Source organism: Oncorhynchus clarkii, chromosome 14 (assembly GCF_045791955.1).
Source record: "Oncorhynchus clarkii lewisi isolate Uvic-CL-2024 chromosome 14, UVic_Ocla_1.0, whole genome shotgun sequence".
Taxonomy (NCBI): domain Eukaryota; kingdom Metazoa; phylum Chordata; class Actinopteri; order Salmoniformes; family Salmonidae; genus Oncorhynchus; species Oncorhynchus clarkii.
In genome coordinates this window covers 26165176-26184200 of record NC_092160.1, presented here as the reverse complement: position 1 = coordinate 26184200, position 19025 = coordinate 26165176, and the positions used below count along the sequence as shown (strand labels likewise).

The following is a 19025-nucleotide window of genomic DNA, read 5'->3' as shown; positions in this document are numbered from 1 at the left end:
ATGCACTTATTGATGAAGCCGGTGACTGAGGTGGTGTACTCCTCAATGCCATCGGATGAATCCCGGAACATATTCCAGTCTGTGCTAGCAAAACAGTCCTCTAGCGTAGCATCTGCATCATCTGACCACTTCCGTATTGAGCGAGTCACTGGTACTTCCTGCTTTAGTTTTTGCTTGTAAGCAGGAGGATAGAATTATGGTCAGATTTGCCAAATGGAGGGCAAGGGAGAGCTTTGTATGAGTCTCTGTGCGGAGTGAAGGTGGTCTAGAGCTTTTTCCTCTGGTTGCACATGTGACATGCTGGTAGAAATGAGGTAAAGCATATTTAAGTTTGCCTGCATTAAAATCCCCGGCCACTAGGAGCGCCGCTTCTGGATGAGCATTTTCTTGTTTGCTTATAGCCTTACACCGCTCGTTGAGTGCAGTCTTCGTATCGGCATCGGTTTGTGGTGGTAAATAGACGGCTACGAATAATATAGATGTGAACTCTCTCGGTAGATAGTGTGCTCTATAGCTTATCATGAGGTATTCTACCTCAAGACTTCTTTAATATTAAACATTGTGCACCAGCAGTTGACAAATAGACACACAACCCATTGGTAGGATAGTCTTAATTGTAGATCGTCCAGTTTGTTTCCCAATTATTGGAAAACGTACAATCATACGGAGGGTAGTGGTGGTTTCCCTACTTGTCTACGAATTCTTACAAGACACCCCGCCCTCCTCTCCCTTTTCTTCACGCTGTTAACAGCGATTTGGGCCTTGTCTTGACAAAGTAGTATATCCTTCACGTCGGACTCATGAAAAAATAAATACATCTTTGTTCAGTTCGAGGTGAGTAATCACTGTTCTGATGTCCAGAAGATCTTTTTGGTCATAAGAGATGGTAGTAGCAACACTATGTACAAAATGAGTGTTGTGTCTGTGACTATCATTAAATGTGAAGACTTATTTTATCAAATCAATTCTCTAGGTTTAATTATTACGTGATTAAACTAATCATGTAAACATTAATTAACTAGGAAGTCAGGTCACCAAGGAAAATGTTGATTAAAGTTATAATTTTTAGAATATAACTCTTCAGATATTTTAATATCTGATCAATAAGTCATCATTAATGAATTATTAATTTTCATTAGTCTCATTCCAAACGTCTTAAAATTCTTGGTTATCAGCACGAACCCTAGTTTCCATAATGAATCAGCAATATATAAATTGGCTAAATTATTTATTTACTAACTAACTAATCACAGAAATACATCAAACAAACAGTAGATATTGGTTACTAACAATGATGGAAAATCCCTAGTGGGCTAAGTCGATAGACGGCTTGGTAGACAAAGGAAATGGGTGGGGTCTGAGAAAGAGCGGGAAAGACTAAATGGATTCACAACACACAGTCTATAATTATATTAATTGAAATGCTAATCCTTTGCACATGAATGGCCACTCATTCTGAAAGAAATTGCAATGTACATATTTACACTTAGACGTCGTTACTGTCTCTCCTGTTGAGTTCATCACAGTCTCTGGTTAACTTTCCCAGAAGTCACAATCTTTTGTGGTTGTCGGTGTTTAGAATGGATACTTCAGAGTACCATTCGGAAAGGTTCTCATAGATAGATGCTTCGGTGGTTGTTGGTGTTCTCGTTCTAGACTTACGTCATTTCTAGCTGCAGACTAGTAATTATACGTCTAAGATTTGCTCCTATTCTGTAGTGATCTATAGTCTGAGTTTAACCACTTCCAGCCGTGTAGCCAAACTACAGCTGTATGGTCTCTGATGGCATATAGAATTGTAGCCATTCCAACGTGGGAACTCCGTCCCGGTGTTCTCTGACTTCTTAACCATTCGAGACGTCCTGCTTACGGTGGGTTTCTTTGGCATGAAATGTACATTTCGTCACGGGTGGTTTTATACACTTCAGAGAAAAGGGCTGTCCATGACAATTCATGTGATGTCTGGGTTCATGGGGGTGTGGCCACTGACTAGTTAATCTTTACATGAAAATCCATACTCTCATTTAGAAGGTTAACATCACATTACATCTTTTCACAAATAGTTTCATGTTTAATCACATATTTTTCTCAATATTTAGATGTAAAACTGACAGCTGGGAAATGTACACTTTAAGAGATACAGTTGTGTGTTTCCTGTCCTTCATGAGATCATAACTGTCCCTTAAGCCAATCCAACATTCTCAAAAATATAGAAATATTGTTTATTTCTGCCATTTTGGGGATTAGGAATTTTGAACAAAATAAGTTATTTGTTCTGGTAGACTCTCTCAATACTGCATGGCAGTTTCTACCAGGTATTTATAACCTGTCGTAAAGTCATAAATCTATGTAGAGAGAGAGAATTGGGGGGAGGGCAAAAAAAACAACTAAATATCACTGTTGGTTAGGAGCCCGTAAAACAGCAGCCACCCCCTCCGGTGCCATTATTAATTATAATTCTGTGCATTTGTCTGTATACGTGTGTATGGGCACCTGTTTCCATGCTGCGTGTGTGTAGACATGGCCTTGCCCCCGAAATCTCTCCCGCCGTACAGATGCCAGACAACAGACACCTCTCGTAGCACCACCCTGCTCTGGGGGATAGGGAAGTGGCTGGGGGCCCGCAGCAGGTCAGAGCTGCCCCGCGGTCGGGAGAAGTGGCCCTCCCTCACCCTGATAGGACCCTCAGTTAGCACCGTCACCATGGGCTCCCCGTCTCTGGGCTGAGGGTGAATTGACGAACATGGACACCAGAATAGGTTTAGTACTTCATGTTGCATAATTCAATTCCATGTGAACTACGAGTAAGTAGTATGGCGAGATGAGGGGGATGAAGATGAAATAGAGACGCACAGGTATACCCATCCCAGGAGCCTCTAGGATGCAGAAGTCCTCGTTGTCCTCTGAACACTCAGAGCCCTCCTCTGACATCATATCTGCCTGCACCTCAGTGGCTGTCGCCACCAGTCCGTCAAGCTCTGACTCCTCCCCGTTAATGACAACAGGTGGGGGGAGCTTGGGAGCCTCCCCGGGGAACAAGTAGACAGAGACAGGTGAGCCCCGTGGGACTGTGGGAGAACCTGGAAACACACAAGGAAATATTCCACATATCCAGGAGTGATCACCATCCTCTATTTAATATCTATTATATGTATATAGAGGACTGTAAGTCGCTCTGGCTAAGAGCATCCGCTAAATCAGTGTTTCCCAACTACAGTCCCCCCAACAGAAGCCGTTTTTTATGTAGACACAGACAAACTCACCTGATTCAACTCATCGAGGGCTCGATGATTAGTTGAATCAGGTGTGCTTCTCCGGGGCTACATAAAAAATTTGCTCTGTTTTGGGTATTGGAGAACCTGAGTTGGGAAACACTGATCTAAATGACGAAAATGTAAAATGTTATATCTAGAGAGATGCTGTATACTACACTGTCACTTAAAAGCCCATTTTACCCGAGTCCATATCCTCATCTGGATGGCTCCTCTCGGTGTCAATCAAAGCATCAAGGAGATCGCACTGGTTGATCTCAGCAGTCTCAGCTGGAGGGCAGGGTGGCAAGGAGGCGGGACTTTCTGACAACTAACACGACACGTAAACACAGACAACAGATCAGGGATGGACAACTCCAGTCCTCAGGGGTTGAGATTCAAATAACTAAATTCTGAAACTGAAGATCACGATTAGTTGATAATTGGAGTCCGGTGTGTTAGCTGGGGCAAAAGTGTGACACCAATCAGGCCCTTGAGGACTGAAGTTGCTCGTCCCTGCAATAGAAAGTTTACGCTAGTGGAGTCAGTCTCCTATTCTGCCGCTCCACAGTTTCAATCTCTTCAGTTGTAGTATATAGTCTAATGTATATAAACAGCACAGGAATGAAACCATCCACATGTATTGATCACATCTTTACTAATGCTGCAGAAATGTGCTTTAAAGCCGTATCCAGATCCATAGGATGTAGTGATCACAATATAGTAGCCATCTCTAGGAAAACCAAAGTTACAAAGGCTGGGCCTAATATACTGTATAAGAGGTCATTCAATAGGTTTTGTAGTGATTCCTATATTGTTGTTGTAAAGAATATTTGTTGGTCCGTGGTGTGTAATGAGGAGCAAGCAGACATAGCTTATCCCAGTTACTAATAAGCATGCACTCATTATGAAAATGACTGTAAAAACTGTTAAATCTCTGTGGAATTGTATGGTTGAGAGGGATGAGGAAAAGGGAATGGCAAATAAGTCTGGCTGCACAACCAATTGGCAAACATACTGCAAATTGAGAAATCATGTGAATATATGGAATTAAAAGAAGAAACTACACTATGAAACAAAAGAAAAATGACAAAGAAGGACAGTAAAAAGCTTCAGAGAGCCTTCAATTATATTTTGGGGAAAAAATACAACTCAGCTCCGTCATTCATTGAATCAGATTCATCACAAAACTGACTGTCATTGCTAACTACTTTAATGTTTTTTTTCATTGGCACGATTAGCAAACTTAGGCATGACATGACAGCAACAAACGCTTACACTACACATCCAAGTATATCTGACCAAATTATGAAAGACAATAATTGTAATTTTGAAACCCATAAAGTGAGTGTGGAAGAGGTGAACAAATTATTGTTGTCTATCAACAATGAATGACAAGCCACCGGGGTCTGACAACTTGGATGGAGAATTACTGAGGATAATAGCGGACGATATTGCCACTCCTATTTGCCACATCTTCAATCTAAGCCTACTAGAGAGCGTGTGACCACAGTCCTGGAGGGAAGCAAAAGTCATTCCGCTACCCAAGAACAGTAGACAAATTGACAACATACTTTCAACACGCTTATAGGGAAGGACATTAAACAAACACAGCACTTACACAAATGACTGATAATTGGCTGAGAGAAATTGATGATCAAAAAATTGTGGGCGGCTGTTTTGTTAGACTTCTGCGCGGCTTTAAACATTATCGGTCATAGTCTGCAGCTGGAAAAAGTAAAGCCAGTGTGTGTATTTATGTGGATGACTCAACACATCAGCTAATACAGCTACTGAAATGACTAACAATTAAAGTGCTACAGGTAGTTTCAGGATGGGAGGAATACGTTAGTCCTAAATACTTCAAAATACTAAAAGCATTGATTTGTCCAAAATACATTCACTAAACCCTAAACCCCTGAAATAAATCTTGTAATGAATAATGTGGAAATTGAACAAGTTGAGAACTAAACTGCTTGGAGTAACCCTGGATTGTAAACTGTCATGGTTAAAACATGTTGATACAACAGTAACTAAGATGGGGAGAAGTCTGTCTATAATAAAGTGATGCTCTACCTTCTGAACAACACTATCAACAAGGCAGGTCCTGCAGGCCCTAGTTTTGTCGCACCTTGACTACTGTTCAGTCATGTGGTCAGGTGCCACAAAGAGGGACTTAGGGAAAGTGCAATTAACTCAGAACAGGGCAGCACGGCTGGCCCTTGAATGTTCATATAGATCTAATATTAATAACATGCATGTCAATCTCTCCTGGCTCAAAGTAGAGGAGAGATTGACTTCATCACTACTTGTATTTATGGGAGATATTGACATGTTGAATGCACTGAGCTGTCTGTCTAAACTACTGGAACACAGCTCAGACACCCATGCACACCCCACAAGACATGCCACCAGAGATCTCTTCACAGTCCCCAAGTCCAGAACAGACTATGGGAGGCGCACAGTACTGCATAGATCCATGACTACATGGAACTCTATTCCACATCAGTTAACTGATGCAAGAAGTAGAATCAGATTTAAAAAGCAGGTAAAAATACACCTAATGGAACAATGAGGACTGTGAAGACACACAAACATAGGCACAGACACATGCATACACACACGATAACATACGCACTATACACACAGTATAAAAATGCACCTTCTGGAACAGTGAGGACTGAAGACAACAAACATACTGTAAACATTTTGCCAGATCCAAGGAAGAGTAATGGGGATCCATAATAAATACGGGTCTGTCTGTCTTACCGGCAGTTTCTGTCCCGCGATCTCAGTGGGTGATGTTTGTCGGGGGGGCGGGTGCAGGTCTCCCTGGGAGACCAGGTACTGCAGCATGTTGACCAGGGCAGCACAGGAGTCAGCACAGGTGTGGAGGTGGACCACGTTGTTGGAGCAACGCAGCTCAAACAGAGGCTGGGACTGGGAGAGAGAGAGGAGGGGATTGGAGCGGAGCAGAGCAGAAAGGAAGACCGCGTAGATTTGAGAACAACAGTCTCTTAAGTTCAAACACACAGACAGATATATAAATCACACAAAATTGGCAGGCTAAGAACTTACCAGTTTCCCTTTATCACTGCCTTTCCATGTGGTAATGGCCAGCTCCAGCAGATCAATGTCCAGCACACACACATAGTCTGAGGGGGGGAGAGACAGAGAGAGAGAGAGAGAGAGAGAGAGAGAGACGAGAGAGACAGAGAGACAGAGAGAGAGACAGAGAGAGACAGAGAGACAGAGAGAGAGAGGAGGCGTTAGAATTGAACACACACTCAGATGCAGATGTACACACGCGGTACAGTTAATCGTGTGGCATACCTCGTCTCAGGTCCACAACATCACTTTCACATTTATCAGAGAGATACAGTGCAGAGTCATCCAGGATAAACCTGAGGTGAAAGGTGGCCGTGTCTACGATGATGTTACTCGACAGAGAGAAGGATTCTGCTGTGAACAACACCCTCAATGGAAGATACAAGGGCCTGAGAGACAGAGACACGAAGAGAAGTGAACAATCATTATTATGTTCATTTATTATCTACCTTTGTCCACATATGTAGATCTGGTGTGTGTGTACCTGTAGTCCACGGCACAGGTGGCCAGGTGTGTGTGTAGGACGGTAATAACTGCAGGAGATGTATAGCCCAGGATCGGGTCATCAACGACATCCAGAAAATCAACCAGCTGTCATGAAGAAACACAGCCTCACTAACCAAACACACCCCACGCAGTCAAATCATGATATGTGTCTGAAGCTTCTCTGCTCTGGTATGCATTAGGATCCCCCATTTCCCCCATACCTGTTCGTGCCAGCTGTGATTGGTCTGTGCCATCTGATGTCGCATAGTGGCGCCATGGAGACGAAGGGCAACCAGGAACTCCTGTGAAACACACACAAACACAGAATTAAGTCAGTGATATTTCTCTCCAAATCACAAGCACAGATAACTTACAAGCGCAATCAAACGGTGATATTCAAAAAATTAATGAGAAGATATGAATGCTACCTTGACGTTCCTCTGAGGGTCCAGGGTTATTTTGAAAGCCGTGGATAACATGTGGACCTCAGTCTCCCTGCCACTCACACTGCTCACCCCCACCTCTGTGGGGTAAATGGTAGGGTCCAGATGCCCTGGGGGAGTGAAGCTGGGCATTTCTAACCGCCTGGGGACGGGGGAGTCTTTCACTACAGCTGCGAGGGGGAGGAAAAGGGTGAGTGACCAGAAAGGAAAGAGGTAAGGGCTGTCAGTCATTTAGAAGAGATTAGCTCATGGCTAAAAACAATCTACATGAAAACACATAGATTGTCACACTACTACATGTGATTAGGAAGGTACTATCAGAGCTAAACCATGATATCACAGAGCCATTCCACTCACCTTTGTGGTAAAGCTCCACCCTCCTGCTCTCCAAGCACAGGAAGCTGAGATGGGGGTTGTTCTGATGCTGCGCCACACTGAACATCTTTCCCCCTTCCAGGTCCAACATGAGCTCCCCGTGACACCGGTCCTCCTGACTTCCTGTCTCTCCCTGAAGGAGGCGAAACAGGAAACTATTTTTTATACGTCTTCCTTAGAAGAATCATAGTACACACATACATTCAATTTGTGTAATAATATCGTTCCTTCAGGCAGTAAGGTCCAGTCAGGATTTGAACCAAGAACCAAAATCTCTACCATTGTAGAACCAAAAGCTAACCATTGTAAGATGTAGCTGGTTCATTATTTGCTCACCTTGCTGTCCGTCATGGCTTGGAGGCGGCCCTTCCCTATGATGACGGTGAGGGAGAGCAAGCTGAGGTTGTGGTTAGGGCGGGGCTCCGACTGCCCGCATCTGGCTGATACACTGGCTGTGTAGAACTGAGCATCTTCCTCCTCCTCCTCCGAGTCTGAGGGACCAGAAACGTCACAGTTATAGAACTGCTGAGCAACAACACATTTCACATGGTCTACAGGGGTGCTGACTAAAGAGTTGCACAACACATACCACTTGGCAAGCCAGTTTAAAATCAGAGCTTTAAATAGACTAAAGACATTAACAAGTTGCTACACAGAGGTGACCCAATTCTGTCTGACCAGTTTGAAGTGGTTTACAAGTCTCAGTATGGGGGTCTCACCTAGTTTGAAGGCAGACTTGCAAAGATGGAAATAGTCATTGTCTTGGCGACGGTGTTGGGGGCTGTGATCACTCTTAGGGTCTGAGGGGGGAGAGGCTTCCCACATCAACAGGTCATTATTGATCCTACAGGGATGGAAAAGGAGAGAGGAGGACGAAGGGAAAGAGCAGAAAAAAAGCCATGTAAAATGGTGTCAACAAATAAGCAACCGAGCAGAAAAAGAGAGACACACACCTGTTGTAGACACTCTGGAAGGCCTGTTTGCTGGGCAGGAAGATGTAGGCCAGGGGCAGAGAGACATCTACTACACACTGAGACACACACTGAGACTGGAACTGTTGCATCTCCTCTGGGTCTGCTGGGATCACCATCTGAGAGGAGGAGAGAGGGGCAATGAGGAAAGGTTAGACTGAAACTTCCAGAAAATGGGGCAAATAAAACCAACATCTTTAGGAAGTGATTGTGTGAGAGAAACTGAAAACTGGTCCAGAGAGGGCCGGCCGGGGGTGTGAGAGGGACGGCCGGGGGTGAGAGAGGGACGGCCGGGGGGGTGAGAGAGGGACGGCCGGGGGGGTGAGAGAGGGACGGCCGGGGGGGTGAGAGAGGGACGGCCGGGGGGGTGAGAGAGGGACGGCCGGGGGGGTGAGAGAGGGACGGCCGGGGGGGTGAGAGAGGGACGGCCGGGGGGGTGAGAGAGGGACGGCCGGGGGGGTGAGAGAGGGACGGCCGGGGGGGTGAGAGAGGGACGGCCGGGGGGGTGAGAGAGGGACGGCCGGGGGTGAGAGAGGAGTCTAGGTGTTTGTGATGGGATGGTGCGGTACCTCCTCAGTCTCGAACATGGTGCGGTTGGAGGAGAAGGGAGAGCTGGTCTTCTCTCGGAGTTCACAGGGGTTCTCAAACGACATGGATCCCAGGTCCCTCATCAGACCCACCCCTAACCCCCCCAACCCTGACCCCAGACCCTCTCCTCCCCTCACACGCACTGACAGCCTGGAGAGAGGGAGGGAGAGATAGATAGAAGAAAGAGACAGATGTAAACTATACAGTAGGTTGATGTGCAACGTTGACTTCTGAAACACATTAAATCTACACAGCCAAGTGACACAGTAAGTGAAACGAACTCCACTAAAATACATGTTCCGGAAACACACTCACTTGGCCATGGAGTCTTGACTCTTCTTGACTCTGATACAGGGGAAGGAACCTCCCTCCCAGCCCTCATACGTTCCTGAGAGACAATGAACAAACAATTTCTCAAAATGCGAGTGTTACTTTTGTTGTTGTTTGTGTGTATATTTGACTGTGTGTGTGTGTTCCTCACCGTGCATGTCACTGAAGCTGGCCTCCAGTAGCTGTGTGAGGGAGCCATGGGAGGGGCCAGGGGGTGCATGGAGATCCGGCTGTAGGTCAGGGCCCTCCTGGGAGCGGATATCCAGGTCACACAGCTCCAGCACCAGGTTCTCTTGCCGCACGGACCTCTGGGAAGGCGGGCGTCGGAGGGGGTACGGCCGGAGGTCCGGGATGGGGAAGCGGAGCTTGAGGATGGCGTGGGGCGAGAGGAGGGAGAGAGAGGAGTGCAGCTCACTGCTCTGGGGCTGAGAGACGGAGAGAAGAATGTTCAAAGATAAACAATCGTAAACATTAAGCAAACCTGAAATTTTACTTCAATTGTGATCAAATGGCACCTCTTAGTGGCTGGTGGCTTGCTAAGTGTTTACCCGTGTATGGACGGGTCCTCTTAGTGGCTGGTGGCTTGCTAAGTGTTTACCCGTGTATGGACGGGTCCTCTTAGTGGCTGGTGGCTTGCTAAGTAATTACCTGTGTGTGGACGGGTCCTCTTAGTGGCTGGTGGCTTGCTAAGTGTTTACCTGTGTATGGACGGGTCCTCATAGTGGCTGGTGGCTTGCTAAGTAATTACCCGTGTGTGGACGGGTCCTCTTAGTGGCTGGTGGCTTGCTAAGTGTTTACCTGTGTATGGACGGGTCCTCTTAGTGGCTGGTGGCTTGCTAAGTGTTTACCCGTGTGTGGACGGGTCCTCTTAGTGGCTGGTGGCTTGCTAAGTGTTTACCTGTGTATGGACGGGTCCTCTTAGTGGCTGGTGGCTTGCTAAGTGTTTACCCGTGTGTGGACGGGTCCTCTTAGTGGCTGGTGGCTTGCTAAGTGTTTACCCGTGTATGGACGGGTCCTCTTAGTGGCTGGTGGCTTGCTAAGTGTTTACCTGTGTATGGACGGGTCCTCTTAGTGGCTGGTGGCTTGCTAAGTGTTTACCCGTGTGTGGACGGGTCCTCTTAGTGGCTGGTGGCTTGCTAAGTGTTTACCCGTGTATGGACGGGTCCTCTTAGTGGCTGGTGGCTTGCTAAGTGTTTACCTGTGTATGGACGGGTCCTCTTAGTGGCTGGTGGCTTGCTAAGTGTTTACCTGTGTATGGACGGGTCCTCTTAGTGGCTGGTGGCTTGCTAAGTGTTTACCTGTGTATGGACGGGTCCTCTTAGTGGCTGGTGGCTTGCTACTAAGTGTCCTGTGTGTGGACGGGTCCTCTTAGTGGCTGGTGGCTTGCTAAGTGTTTACCTGTGTATGGACGGGTCCTCTTAGTGGCTGGTGGCTTGCTAAGTGTTTACCTGTGTATGGACGGGTCCTCTTAGTGGCTGGTGGCTTGCTAAGTGTTTACCTGTGTATGGACGGGTCCTCTTAGTGGCTGGTGGCTTGCTAAGTGTTTACCTGTGTATGGACGGGTCCTCTTAGTGGCTGGTGGCTTGCTAAGTGTTTACCTGTGTATGGACGGGTGGGCTGGTGGCTTGCTAAGTGTTTACCTGTGTATGGACGGACGGGTCCTCTTAGTGGCTGGTGGCTTGCTAAGTGTTTACCTGTGTATGGACGGGTCCTCTTAGTGGCTGGTGGCTTGCTAAGTGTTTACCTGTGTATGGACGGGTCCTCTTAGTGGCTGGTGGCTTGCTAAGTGTTTACCTGTGTATGGACGGACGGGTCCTCTTAGTGGCTGGTGGCTTGCTAAGTGTTTACCCGTGTGTGGACGGGTCCTCTTAGTGGCTGGTGGCTTGCTAAGTGTTTACCCGTGTGTGGACGGGTCCTCTTAGTGGCTGGTGGCTTGCTAAGTGTTTACCTGTGTATGGACGAGTCCTCTTAGTGGCTGGTGGCTTGCTAAGTGTTTACCCGTGTGTGGACGGGTCCTCTTAGGGCTGGTGGCTTGCTAAGTGTTTACCCGTGTGTGGACGGGTCCTCTTAGTGGCTGGTGGCTTGCTAAGTGTTTACCTGTGTATGGACGGGTCCTCTTAGTGGCTGGTGGCTTGCTAAGTGTTTACCCGTGTGTGGACGGCTCCTCTTAGTGGCTGGTGGCTTGCTAAGTGTTTACCCGTGTGTGGACGGACGGGTCCTCTTAGTGGCTGGTGGCTTGCTAAGTGTTTACCTGTGTGTGGACGGGTCCTCCTCCTGTCTGTGTGGGACAGTGGCTGCAGGCTCTGCTCAGAGACTCCAGTCGACTCAGTATGTCCAGGTCCAACTCAGCACTCAGCTCTCCCAACTCTACCCTCACTACACTGTCTCTACGCAGAACACGCTGCCTCCCCTGCAATACAGAGTCATTGACATGTCAGGAGGAGGGGGTAGCAGGTTAACAGATTCGACCAAAACAGACTGAAACAATTACATATTAGCTTTTGAACATGTTCAACTGACACAAACACACACTGTCCTGGTTTACCTTGCGCAGGTGTTTCTCTGTGAGACTGTAGTGTAGCTGTGCACAGGGTCTGGCTGTAGCTCCCACTGTGAACATCCCAGCACGCTGGAAGTGGAGCAACTAGAGAAGGTGGGAAGAGTTATATCCTGGGCAATGCTAGCCCATGCTGCAGCACACTGTATCATGTGGAATGTTGTGTTGAAGCCCTCAGATCATCTCAAATAACAGCCCCTTTCCTACCTCAGTGTATTGGGGCTTTCCTGGCTCCCAGAGACACTCGAGCAGCTCTAGCCTACTGAAGGACAGGTCAGAGGTCACAGCACGAGAGTGGCGACCTGCACTGCGCATCTCACACGCCACCTGTACCGCTGCTCCAGTCATCCTGAGAGGAGAGAGAGACAGAGAGAGAAGGGGACAGAGATGGAGAGCGAGAAAAGGGGACAGAGATGGAGAGCGAGATATGAGAGAGAGAGCAAAATAAGGATTATTTATTGATATGTAGGGCAGGTCTGTTGATTTATCTGAGGAGTGGTGGCCAATGTTGAAGAGGCTATTGTGTGTTTTTACCTGAGGTGTGAGTGGGGGCAGGCTTTAGCGAAGCTAGCCCTGAGGTGGTGGAAGTCTCTCTCGCTGAACATGCTGTCTTTGAAGAAGGCCAGCTCCCGGAAGAACACCTGAGACACCTGGGCCAATGAGGAAGCTGCGTCCGGCCCGGGGGGCGGGTCCTGCTCCAGTAGGGTTAGGGTGAGCCCGCCAAGCGAGAGGCGGAGCAACACCTCTGGCTTCAGTGGCTCTGATTGGCTACTTCGCTCTGGAGGAGGAGGGGTTAATAAGATAAGTTGTATAGTTTTTGTTATCTGTAAAATGTGTACAAGAAAGTGTGAGTGTTACCTGGTATTCTGCTACAATGTGGCAGGCTGGATAGTGATCCTGGTACAGGATAATGCCTGGGACCCTGTGGTAGGCCCTGGGCGTAGCTAGCCTGGCTGTGTGTAGACGACGCCATGCTGTCGGAGAGAGAGCGCGCGGACGTCACACTGCTAGTCATACCAGGACCCATGGAGAAGAACATATCTGAGAGAGAGAATGAGAGAGGGAGGAGATAGAGAGCAAGAGACCGAGACAGCAAGTGAGTAAACAGAGAGAAGGAGCACTATGCTTCACATGTCAAGTTCAACCAAGCTCTCACAGAACATGATGCAGCAGCAGACTACTGTACACGTGTCCTGCAGAATGTGGGTCACCACAAAGCTAATACAACCCCTGTCACCGCAACCTTCACTAGCCTCCATATTGCATTCCAACTCTTTAGCTACCCTCTCCACATACCCCCGTTCTCCAGACCGGTGAGGTAGGGCTCCATGTCAGGCTCTTCGTCCCAGTCCGGATCTCTATCTCCGGGGCTGGAGCTCAACTGTTTGCTCAAGTCCTCCTCTATCAGACGCAGGTCCTCAGAGTCCAGGGGACGGCTGTGAACTCCAGCACCACTGGGCTTAGGCTCTGGTAGGATAGACAGGGAGGAATTCATACAGGATCAGCAGTACACAGTGTGGATGAAGATGTGCATGGTTAAAAGACACTAAAATGTGGATCCAAACAAAGTGTGTTCAGTGAACAGAGTTTTGTTCCACTGTCAATGACATGAGGATGTGGAACTAAGACATGTGGAATGCAGGTGGGGAGAAACAGGTAACCAGTTTCCTTACTCACCTGTGTCGATGCAGAGGGCAGACAGAAGGTCGGTCAGGTGAGTGATCTGGTCTGGGGAGAGCAGCAGGTGGAGGCACCCCACCTTCCCATCCAGCTCCAACTGAAAGATAAGGAGATACAAGTGGCTGTAATAACAGTGACAGAACAAAAGGACCAAAGCAAAACAAGAGGTTCTTAAAAACTTAAGTGAACACAGGAAGGAACTGAACAAATCCACTGAAACACACACACCTTAGGTCCAGGCAGCATGTCGTTCTGTTTGATCTTGACCGTGGTCTCCATGAAGCCAGAGCAGCTGCCGATGAGGAGGGGCTGCTGGACGGCTGGAGGGTCATCTTCCTCCTCCTCACCACCTTCCTCCTCCTCTTCAACACCTTCCTCCTCCTCCTCAACACCCTCCTCCTCCTCAACACCCTCCTCCTCCTCCTCAACACCTTCCTCCTCCTCGCTGGCTGAGGCTGAGCCAGTGGTGTCCGCTCTGAAAGGACCCTGTGAAGGAGAGGATAATTACCATGGTTAACCGCTTAAAGGACCCTGTGAAGGAGAGGATAATTACCATGATTTAACCGCTTAAAGGACCCTGTGAAGGAGAGGATAATTACCATGGTTAAAAGCTTAAAGGACCCTGTGAAGGAGAGGATAATTACCATGGTTAACTGCTTAAAGGACCCTGTGAAGGAGAGGATGATTACCATGGTTAATAACCGCTTAAAGGACCCTGTGAAGGAGAGGATGATTACCATGGTTAACCGCTTAAAGGACCCTGTGAAGGAGAGGATAATTACCATGGTTAACCGCTTAAAGGACCCTGTGAAGGAGAGGATGATTACCATGGTTAACCGCTTAAAGGACCCTGTGAAGGAGAGGATGATTACCATGGTTAACCGCTTAAAGGACCCTGTGAAGGAGAGGATGATTACCATGGTTAACCACTTAAAGGACCCTGTGAAGGAGAGGATGATTACCATGGTTAACCGCTTAAAGGACCCTATGAAGGAGAGGATGATTACCATGGTTAACCGCTTAAAGGACCCTGTGAAGGAGAGGATGATTACCATGGTTAACCGCTTAAAGGACCCTGTGAAGGAGAGGATGATTACCATGGTTAACCGCTTAAAGGACCCTGTGAAGGAAAGGGCAGACAGAAGGTCGGTCAGGTGAGTGATCTGTCCTTTAAGTCTGTCAGCTAGCCACTAGGGGGACTGTGAGAGGAAATATGAGTTTATGTGAGTATCTATAAGTGGATATTTCATTTCTAAAAGATGTGTGTGTTATATTGGGATCAAACTTGAGTATATGCAGGTGAGAGTGTGTGTACATGAGTGGGTTTATAAGTGCCGTGGTCAATTTAAAACTGTGCGTGTTACCTGGGGCCCTCCGGTGGTCTCGTACAGCAGTTGAACAGAGCTGAGCTGGAGGATCTTGTGCAGGAAGGCAGGTGGCTGGTGGATGTCTACAGGCACCGTCTGGCTGGGGTCCCTCACTGCCTCGTCACAGTACTCCAGCCTGCAGCGCAGCACACCACACAGCCACCGGGGGCAGAGCACTCAGCACAATAACACTATATTACCTTCAACCTCAGCCAAAACACCCACCACACACATAAGCTCTACTAAAGATAGTGAAGCTTCTCCGAGATTCAGATGTTCTCTTTAGATCTACAGACAAATCCTGAGACAGAAGTGTTTCCTCATCTCATCTCCTGTCCTTCCTGACTTCTAAACTGGTCAGGTGGACAGACCAACACAGGCAGTGTAAGAATGTCAGTGTGGTGAGAACCAACATACCGTTTGATGTGCACCTCTAAGGCAATGCCCGTCTCCATGTTCAGGGGCTGGTGCTCGATTCGGACGATGGTGTCCAGGAGGGTGACTTTGATCCGACGCAGGACTGCAACATAACACAAACAAGGACATCCGTTATCACTAAGCATATTGGTCACAAAGAAACCAGAAGGGACACCAGTGATATGATATCAGTCCTTATCTCACAAGTTTGGAATTGACAGTACATTACTTTGACTGCACAGTTTGAAAATTACAGGAAAAGTTGTTATCTTCAGAAGAAGGCACTAACCAACCACTGGGGACAGTACAGGAACAATAATGACAACTTTAAAATAGTCTCTGCCCCCCCCACACACACACACAAACAAGGCCTACCCAGTGACTCACCTGTCTCAATAGTTTGTGCAAACATCTCCAGGCCCTCCAGTGGAGCGGGCGGCTCCTCTGACGCCTCAGGGGGGTCCTTTAGACACTCCTGGGCCAGCTGCATGCTGGAGGTCATGCATGTGGACCAGCCCTGGGAGTCCAACCCCCCACCTACAATTAAACAAAAACAAGGCATGATTCAGCTGGCTCTGAGAAATGTTGAGCATGGGATAGTGTAAGATGTCTCAGGCATTTACAACAAATGGTTAGCTAGTACTAGACATTACTGTATTTGTCTTTGTTGACAACAGCCTTGGTTTCTCAAATGATTGCCTCGCCTGGTTCACCAACTACTTCTCTGATAGAGTTCAGTGTGTCAAATCGGAGGGTCTGTTGTCCGGACCTCTGGCAGTCTCTATGGGGGTGCCACATGGTTCAATTCTTGGACCGACTCTCTTCTCTGTATACATCAATGAGGTCGCTCTTGCTGCTGGTGAGTCTCTGATCCACCTCTACGCAGACGACACCATTCTGTATACTTCCGGCCCTTCTTTGGACACTGTGTTAACAACCCTCCAGGCAAGCTTCAATGCCATACAACTCTCCTTCCGTGGCCTCCAATTGCTCTTAAATACAAGTAAAACTAAATGCATGCTCTTCAACCGATCGCTACCTGCACCTATCCGCCTGTCCAACATCACTACTCTGGACGGCTCTGACTTAGAATACGTGGACAACTACAAATACTTAGGTGTCTGGTTAGACTGTAAACTCTCCTTCCAGACCCATATCAAACATCTCCAATCCAAAGTTAAATCTAGAATTGGCTTCCTATTTCGCAACAAAGCATCCTTCACTCATGCTGCCAAACATACCCTTGTAAAACTGACCATCCTACCAATCCTCGACTTTGGCGATGTCATTTACAAAATAGCCTCCAATACCCTACTCAACAAATTGGATGCAGTCTATCACAGTGCAATCCGTTTTGTCACCAAAGCCCCATATACTACCCACCATTGCGACCTGTACGCTCTCATTGGCTGGCCCTCGCTTCATACTCGTCGCCAAACCCACTGGCTCCATGTCATCTACAAGACCCTGCTAGGTAAAGTCCCCCATTATCTCAGCTCGCTGGTCACCATAGCATCTCCCACCTGTAGCACACGCTCCAGCAGGTATATCTCTCTAGTCACCCCCAAAACCAATTATTTCTTTGGCCGCCTCTCTTTCCAGTTCTCTGCTGCCAATGACTGGAACGAACTACAAAAATCTCTGAAACTGGAAACACTTATCTCCCTCACTAGCTTTAAGCACCAACTGTCAGAGCAGCTCACAGATTACTGCACCTGTACATAGCCCACCTATAATTTAGCCCAAACAACTACCTCTTTCCCAACTGTATTTAATTTATTTATTTATTTTGCTCCTTTGCACCCCATTATTTTTATTTCTACTTTGCACATTCTTCCATTGCAAAACTACCATTCCAGTGTTGTACTTGCTATATTGTATTTACCTTGCCACCATGGCCTTTTTTGCCTTTACCTCCCTTCTCACCTCATTTGCTCACATTGTATATAGACTTGTTTATACTGTATTATTGGCTGTATGTTTGTTTTACTCCATGTGTAACTCTGTGTCGTTGTATCTGTCGAACTGCTTTGCTTTATCTTGGCCAGGTCGCAATTGTAAATGAGAACTTGTTCTCAACTTGCCTACCTGGTTAAATAAAGGTAAAATAAAATAAATAAATAAATAAAACAATAACATTCTAAAAGGTTGCTAATCAATGGTTACCACAACTTCCTTCCTGAACCTGACAGGCCTGCGGCAGTGACAGGAACAGGAGCTGATACAATAACATGGTAATAACAAAGATCTCATTAGTCAGGTAGACTGGCTGTCAGGCTGAGACTTACTGCTCCTGTACTTGGGTCTGCATGTTATCTGAAGGCCTGAGATGACGAGGGTGCAGTGGTCGGTGACAAGAGCTGACCAGGGAATTGTCACCTCTATGCTGCTCACAAACCCATCCACAATCTCAAATGGAGCCCCAAGAGACTCCAAGTGTTTGTTGACCGCCTGGGGGAGAGGGAAGGAGGTGTGATGAGAAATTAAGAGATGACTGGAAGATGTTGGAAAAAGAAACGTGTCCTACAATAAACAGCTGGTGGAAATGGCTTAGGGCAATGGGTTTGTCTGTTCTGCTGATTGAAAGTGAATGCGTTTGCAAGACCTAAGTATAACTTGGTCATATATATTTCAACTGAACTGCAGCGACACTGGATGAGGTGATTTTCCAATTAGATGCTGACAAAAATATCTCGGAACGGCTGTTCCTTGAACTCACGAGAAGCGAGGATATGACGTTGATTGTTGTTATGTTCAGGTCTTGAAATTGCGAAATAAGTTAGTTGAGGACCAGGGTGCATGGGAATACACAAAAGCAACCAGTTGTTCCGACAGTTAAACGACCGTACTACTTTCACTAACTTACCCAAACGTCAATGTTGATTTCTTTGATGACACCACTACCATTGTACAGGTCCAAACTTAACTGTTCCAAACTCAGTCGTTCTTGCAAGAAGTGACCGAGGTAATGCTGTAAGAGGTACCGACAGGCCCGCTTCTTGATTGAGCCTGACCAGGGGAAAAGCCAGCGAGACATAGGGCCAGCAAGTTCAGGGTGAGGGAGCGAAGAGACGGAGGAAAACGAATGCGAAAACAGTCCTCTGGCAACTGCATAACAAAGAAAGCAAAGTGTACTAATGAAGAACGAGCTACATGGCTAGCTAGAAGGAGCTAAGGGAAAGCCGTCTCTCGGAAATCCTTTGTGTCAGGACCGATGAGTCCAACGTCGTTTTACAGAACGTTCAACTCGTCTATGGTTGTTCCAGTTAATCTTTTAGCTGTATTTCTGTCGAAACTGGACGACAGATCTTCTTGCATATCTCCCGTTTCTCAGGGTTGTTTATTGTTTTCATACTTGAACTGAATGTATGGTGGGGACGGCGCTGCGTCATTGCGTCATCAGTCGCAAAAGCCGTAAAGTAGATTGATGTACGCCATTTTTGGAAGGTCAA

At 47.1% G+C, this 19025-nt stretch overlaps 1 protein-coding gene across 1 annotated transcript in view; it reads right to left on the bottom strand.

Moving 5' to 3' along the window:
• The window catches only part of LOC139366450 (autophagy-related protein 2 homolog A-like), a 28965-nt gene extending 9999 nt beyond the window's left edge, over positions 1-18966 (bottom strand). The window contains exons 1-29 of the mRNA XM_071103945.1: positions 18440-18966; positions 17862-18024; positions 15961-16110; positions 15574-15676; positions 15154-15292; positions 14018-14275; positions 13787-13886; positions 13406-13576; positions 12968-13150; positions 12644-12887; positions 12317-12458; positions 12098-12196; positions 11804-11962; positions 9704-9977; positions 9538-9610; positions 9204-9372; positions 8617-8753; positions 8383-8507; positions 8000-8154; positions 7646-7796; positions 7274-7458; positions 7067-7147; positions 6844-6950; positions 6585-6748; positions 6330-6406; positions 6021-6191; positions 3456-3582; positions 2854-3080; positions 2494-2723 (exon numbers count right to left, since the gene is read on the bottom strand). Of these exons, the coding sequence (XP_070960046.1) occupies positions 2494-2723; positions 2854-3080; positions 3456-3582; positions 6021-6191; positions 6330-6406; positions 6585-6748; positions 6844-6950; positions 7067-7147; positions 7274-7458; positions 7646-7796; positions 8000-8154; positions 8383-8507; positions 8617-8753; positions 9204-9372; positions 9538-9610; positions 9704-9977; positions 11804-11962; positions 12098-12196; positions 12317-12458; positions 12644-12887; positions 12968-13150; positions 13406-13576; positions 13787-13886; positions 14018-14275; positions 15154-15292; positions 15574-15676; positions 15961-16110; positions 17862-18024; positions 18440-18610 (4535 nt within the window). The 5' untranslated portion in view covers positions 18611-18966. The remainder of the gene's footprint in view (positions 1-2493; positions 2724-2853; positions 3081-3455; positions 3583-6020; positions 6192-6329; positions 6407-6584; positions 6749-6843; positions 6951-7066; positions 7148-7273; positions 7459-7645; positions 7797-7999; positions 8155-8382; positions 8508-8616; positions 8754-9203; positions 9373-9537; positions 9611-9703; positions 9978-11803; positions 11963-12097; positions 12197-12316; positions 12459-12643; positions 12888-12967; positions 13151-13405; positions 13577-13786; positions 13887-14017; positions 14276-15153; positions 15293-15573; positions 15677-15960; positions 16111-17861; positions 18025-18439) is intronic.
• Positions 18967-19025: the final 59 nt, after the last annotated feature.